The sequence below is a fragment of the Peromyscus maniculatus genome, chromosome 12 (genome assembly GCF_049852395.1).
Source record: "Peromyscus maniculatus bairdii isolate BWxNUB_F1_BW_parent chromosome 12, HU_Pman_BW_mat_3.1, whole genome shotgun sequence".
In the NCBI taxonomy this organism is placed as follows: Eukaryota; Metazoa; Chordata; class Mammalia; order Rodentia; family Cricetidae; genus Peromyscus; species Peromyscus maniculatus.
In genome coordinates this window covers 10572571-10578595 of record NC_134863.1, presented here as the reverse complement: position 1 = coordinate 10578595, position 6025 = coordinate 10572571, and the positions used below count along the sequence as shown (strand labels likewise).

General features: G+C 44.9%; 1 protein-coding gene across 1 annotated transcript in view; it reads right to left on the bottom strand.

The window, feature by feature from the left end:
- Positions 1-878: 878 nt before the first annotated feature.
- The window catches only part of LOC143268199 (uncharacterized), a 79816-nt gene continuing 74669 nt past the window's right edge, over positions 879-6025 (bottom strand). The window contains exons 22-25 of the mRNA XM_076549345.1: positions 5026-5066; positions 4612-4642; positions 3120-3179; positions 879-1208 (exon numbers count right to left, since the gene is read on the bottom strand). Coding sequence (XP_076405460.1) covers positions 907-1208; positions 3120-3179; positions 4612-4642; positions 5026-5066 — 434 coding nt within the window. The 3' untranslated portion in view covers positions 879-906. The remainder of the gene's footprint in view (positions 1209-3119; positions 3180-4611; positions 4643-5025; positions 5067-6025) is intronic.

Here is a 6025-nt window from a genome sequence, read left to right as displayed (position 1 = left end):
CTCTTATCTTTCAGCTTTCACCCTGACATCTGACTCTGGATTATTATTATTATTATTATTATTATTATTATTATTAAGATCAATTAGAATTAATCTACAACACTGGGTTTCTTTGCTAATCCCTGGGCTACTTTCAGAGGCATCATACAGGTAGCCCATGTGATCTTTGGCCCTAGACATGAATTTCTCGCAGGCAACTAGATTAGCTCTCGCCACACTTGCTTTGCTCACCCAGTGAGGATGACCTCTCAGTGGGCACCCAATCCCACAGTGTCTAGGACCTGTTGAGGGTACACGGGACCCTTCAAGGAAGGGCTTTGGTCTGGTGGGCCATATTCAAAGCCTGAAGCCACCGAAGCAGGTCCCCTCAGTCATGTGGCAGGGGGAGGGCCCTTGTCACTTTTATCTAAGGACTGGAGATCTGGAGGGCACCCCAGGGAACAAGCCTAGCCTCTGAAGGAGCACCACTGAAATTTGCTATCTTAGGCTCCCCAGCTACCCAGTGAGGTTCTGAGGTGTCTCTGGAGGAACTTTGCCTATGTTGGCCTCCAGGACCCGGGTATACTACAAGGGGATGTTCAGGGATGATATACTCCTCTTGGAGACATCCACACCTCCTGTCTTAGGTGTTAGAAGTATTCTGGGGGAGTGCTTTTAAACCCATCTGTATCTGTGGATAGATACTATCAAAATATCAAATGTGCCTTCAAGATAAGAGATCTGGGTACTAGAAAGATGGCTCAGCAGCCAAGTGTGCTTGCTACTCTTACGGAGAACTAAGTAGCTCCACAGGATGGGTTACAACTGTCTATCACAACACCCTGGAGGGGTGACTCCAGTGGGCATGCCCAGAGACATAGAAATAAAAACAAAAAACATTTATATACGATTATAGGCATTATATTTTTATTGGTAGTAGCTTTTCATCCCCCCCTCCTCCTCCTCCTCCTCTTCTTTCTCCTCCTCTGCCTCTTCCCCTGCTGCCTCCAACTCTACCACCTCCTCCTCCTCTTCTTCCTCTGCCTCCCCTGCTTCCGCCTTAGGCGCCACCTCCTCCTCTGTTTCGGCCTCCTCATCTGTTGCCACCTCCTCCTCCGTTGTGAACTCCTCCACTGGCTCCTCCACCACCACCTCTTCCTCCTCCTCCTCCTCCTCATTCGTATCTTCATTTGAAGTCTTAGGTGGGGCTTGGTATAGTACATTTATCTCTAGGGATAGAGTAGGAATAAGTTCAAAATAGGGAAGGAGTCATGGCACAAAGTGTAGCATGAATCTTAACTGGTCTTATTAATAAAATCAAACCTGTGAGCCAGGTATTGGGGTGAAGCTGGAAGATCAGAGATACATAACAGGCCACAGCTAACCTCACCTGGCCAACTTCTCAGCTGATCTTGTTTCCTCAGACTGGAGCCTCTGTGTCCTCATATCCCAATGACTCTCAGCTGAACTGTGCTGTTCAAAACCTAAAAGCTTAACCTGCCAAATGCTTAACCAGCCAAACACTGCTAGTTTCTGGTCCTCACGCCTTATATACCTTTCTGCTTTCTACCATCACTCCCTGGGATTAGAGGCTTGCTTTCTGGGATTAAAGGCGTGAGTCACCATGCCTGGCTGTATTCTTGAACACATGGATTTCTGCCTCTGGAATGCTAGGATTAAAGGCGTGTGCTACCACTGCCTATCCTAAGTATCTAGTGGCTTTTCTGTTCTCTGACCCCAGATAAGTTTATTAGGGTACACAATATTTTGGGGAACACAATACCCCACAACAAAGCTCTGGGACACTGCTGGGTATTTCTTGCAGGGACCAGGTTGGCCATCCTAGGTGAGTGACTGCTCCCACATGTGCCACCATCCATGCTACCAACATTGTTGGGGACAATTTTCTATTGGCTGCTGTTCTGTTGTTTGTAACTTTTGGATGTTGGGTCTCCTTTCACATCAAAAACAAAGCTTTGCTTGCTAACTGTGTTGTGCTTAGCATCCCTGTTCCCACTCTGTTCAGCTCCCTGCTTTCCCCAGCTAGGCAAGAACAGCACTTCACCTCTTTTCCACAAGTAATGGTGTGACTAGATGACCTGGTAAGACTCAATTGTGTCTAGCTGGGCATGTCCCTAAGCAATGTCCCATTGTATACACTTCCTATTGGGATTTTGGCTCTCCCATAAACTCTGTAAAGGACTCAGGTGAGGCCACATTTCAAGGGAAGGGGAAGACAACTGGGTACACTTATGCATAAAACAGGAATGAATCCAGGGATCCAGGATGGATTAGGTTAGGTCCGATCAGGTGGGCCAGTCAACTCGGTATGCAGAATCAAGAACAAGGCAGCAGGGACACACTTTCATGGATTACTGGGCATAACGTGCAGAGCCGCCATTCCACTCAGGAAATAGGGAGGAGGGTGGAGAAGGCTCTAGGTAAGGGACAGAAGAGTGGTCAAATGATGTGGCCGGTGAAGTGGGCTCCTTCATCGCTGTGGACACATTGATTAGAAAGAGTCGTCCCTGAGTTTACACAAGCAGAATCAATCCATCAGAAGTAGAAGGGTACAGGGCAGGCAGACATACTTTGCAATGAAGAAAGACCCTCACCTTACTGCAGGGGTTCCATAAAAGACCTTTGGGGAATATAATCTCCTTTGATTCATACTCTAGACCCGTGGAGACAGGTGAGAACTATACTAAGCATGAAGCCGTATCAGTTTCAGACAGCTTAGAGGACAGAACACACTGGAAGATATGGCAAGGTGATCTGATGAGATGGCAGGAAACTGAGGTTCAGACACACAGAGGATAAGTCAGAGAGGACTCAAGAGATAAAATACAAGTGGCCATGCACTTTAATTCCTGGGATTTTGTACATCCATGATGAACTAGTAATATCTGGAAAGGAGGCCTTATCTGGACCACAGAGTCCCAGATCCATGCTCAAGTACTAGGTCAGAAGCTCCAAGATAGGTGTCAATGTGTCCTTTGACTCATTTGCCCTACAGGTCAGTCTAGTGTGAGGAGCACAGGCTGGAAATGAGCTCACACACAGGCTTCCTCCTGTCCCTGTCCCCACTGACACCATGTCCACATGACAGAGTAGACCCAGAATGCAATGTTGTTACCTACCTGGAGCTATAGGACTTGACTCCTTTCCCAACTCCCTGAGTTGCAGTTCAGGAGCATCACCTGGAAGAAAGCAACAGAGTGGCTCATTCTGCCTACAGAAGATACAGCCACATCAGCTCACACCAGATCAGCCCCAGCTTCCCACTGGTTCCTTGACATCTTAGGTTATGGAAGGTGCTTCAGTGAGGCCAGTCTACTCACTCTGCCACCCACCCATAAGATTGTCTTTTATATAAAGACTGAATGGGGGCTGGAGAGGTGGCTCAGAGGTTAAGAGCACTGGCTGCTCTTCTAGAGGTCCTGAGTTCAAGTCCAAATAACCACATGGTGGCTCGCAATCATCTATAATGAGATCTGGTGCCCTCTTCTAGCACACAGGCATACATGCAGGTAAAACACTGTATATATAATAAATAAATAAACAAACAAACAAATGAATAAATAGAAGTAGGCACTTCAAGATTTTAAGGAAAAAGAAGACTGAATGGAAACATGGAGGTACTGTTATAAGTCCTGCAGGACCAGCCAGAAGAGGATTCACTTCTGCATTATTGGGCCCACACTACAAGACCTTTGTACTCAGGTTCATGTCATTGACTACCGACAGTTGTGAGCCACTGACAGTTTCTTCTATCACAACTCACCAATCAAAAGTGAGCACCAGATATACACATATTTCCAGACTACATCAGAATACACACAATTTCCGAGGAACGCTACTGATTACAACTGATGGCTAGGAGCGTTGTCGGGGACAGAGGCAGGAAGGATGGGTGTTCCGGTGAAGACCATACTTTTATTTCTAAGTTTGTTTCATCTGCATTGCCTGCATATGAATGCTTGTATATCACATGCATACAATGCCAGGCAAGATCAGAAGAGGGCATGAGATACCCTGGAACTGAGTTACAGATAGTTGTGAGCAGCTCTATGGGTGCTGGAGCTCAAATCTGGTCCTCTGGTAGAACAGATAATGCTCTTAATCAAAGAGCCATCTCTCCAACTCCCATTGACAGTGGGGTTTGGTATGTTTGCTTCTACCTCTCTTTACCATTATGCCTGGATGGAGTAGTATTTAAATCTCCAGGCAAATTTACATCTCACTGATACCTTTCATACTGCCTTAGCCTGCCAAGCAGAAGGTACAACCTTACTGTTTCCTGGATCCTCTCTTATCAACTCCAACAGGGCATGCTGTTACTTACTAGGAAAGCTTTCTTTACTACTGATATTCTGATGCTCTTCAACATCTGTGTCCCCCACTTGGGCTATATCTGCAAGAACATCAGGACATAGTGTACCAGGTAAAGCCACACCAGCTCACACAAAATTGACCCAGGTTCTTCTTGGGATTTTCCACAGAGCCTCTATGGCAGAACCATTTAATCATTTAACTTTCAACTCTCCTTTCCAACAGGAATCCTGATTCAGGCTTCTTAGGAATGAAACACTAAGGTATTTCCTGAACAAGAGAGAGATTTCAGATACTTACGATTTCCAAACACAACAGATGTGATCTGCAACTATGAAAAAGAAAGCATTGTTAAGATTGGGCTATACTGTATCCTTCACAATGGTCTGGTTTTCTCTGGATGACTTAGAGACCGGTGGGAATATAGCTCTACTGGTGCTGCATATGACACCAGTAGAGACGGAAAGAGCCTTCCTTCCTGGCACTGTACTTCCCAAGTCCACTAACACTGCAAGCAAATCCTTACTAGAACAGGGAAAGGAGTTTCTGAGGGAACTGCTTCTATATTTCAATTTTAATGAATATGGTGATGTCAACGATACCAGAGAGCTGGAGACCCTGAACTCCACAAAGGAAACTGTCTTTCAAAAAGTAACACACATGGAACCCAAATAGAGCTGTATTTCTACAGAAGACACAGAAAGGTATGCTTACCATTTGTCTGGATTCTGGTACACTAATAGCACCAGATAAATCTAGGAGAAAACAGAGTAACTGTGAGGATGTTGGCAACTAATGATTATAAAACACTCAGGGAATATTTTCAATGTGCACACGTGTGTATGGAGATAGCTTGGGCTGCTGCTGGGCCATCCTCCAGTGTAGAAGGATGTTCCAGAAAAGAAAAAATAAAACAGATCAATATGAGACCTAGGTTCCTTGTTCCTCAATTAAAGCCACTTTAAACAATATAAAATAAATCTAGCTGGTTCACACTTTGTGGCATATACTTATTCCTTTTTTTTTTTTTTTGGAGCTGAGGACCGAACCTGGGGCCTTGTACTTGCTAGGCAAGTGCTCTACCACTGAGCTAAATCCCCAACCCTTATAATCCCAGCATTCAGGAGGTAGTGGAAGGAGGACCAGGCCTCAGCTTCAACCATAGAGTAAGATAGAGGCAGCCTGTGATAAATGTGTCCCTGTCTCAAAATAAAAATAATACACTAAAGCTGCATAATTTCTAACTGTATTCTAAATATTTATCCTATACTTGCAGGTCAGTGTAGCTTTTACCATCCAACAGAACAATTTCTCTTTGCAACAGAATGAAATCATAACAGAAAACTACAACAAATAAAAATGCAGAGATCAGGTGACTGTGGGGGGCCTGGCCTGAACCTTCCATCTAGAACATTAGTGCTGCAACCAAAACTGTGGAGAGTGGGAGAAAAAAATCCTCTTCCCCTGGGAACAGCCCAGTTGGTTTTCCAACAACAACTGGTCAGCTCTGAAATCTCATAATACAGATAACATTGTATGGAAAGAGTGGATTATATCTATATATTTAGGAATATATCACACACACACACACACACACACACACACACACTCACAAATGCTCTCTCTCTCTCTCTCTCTCACACACACACACACACACACACACACATATGTAACTACAATCTACAGTTGGAGGGAAGGAGGCCAGAGGTCATAA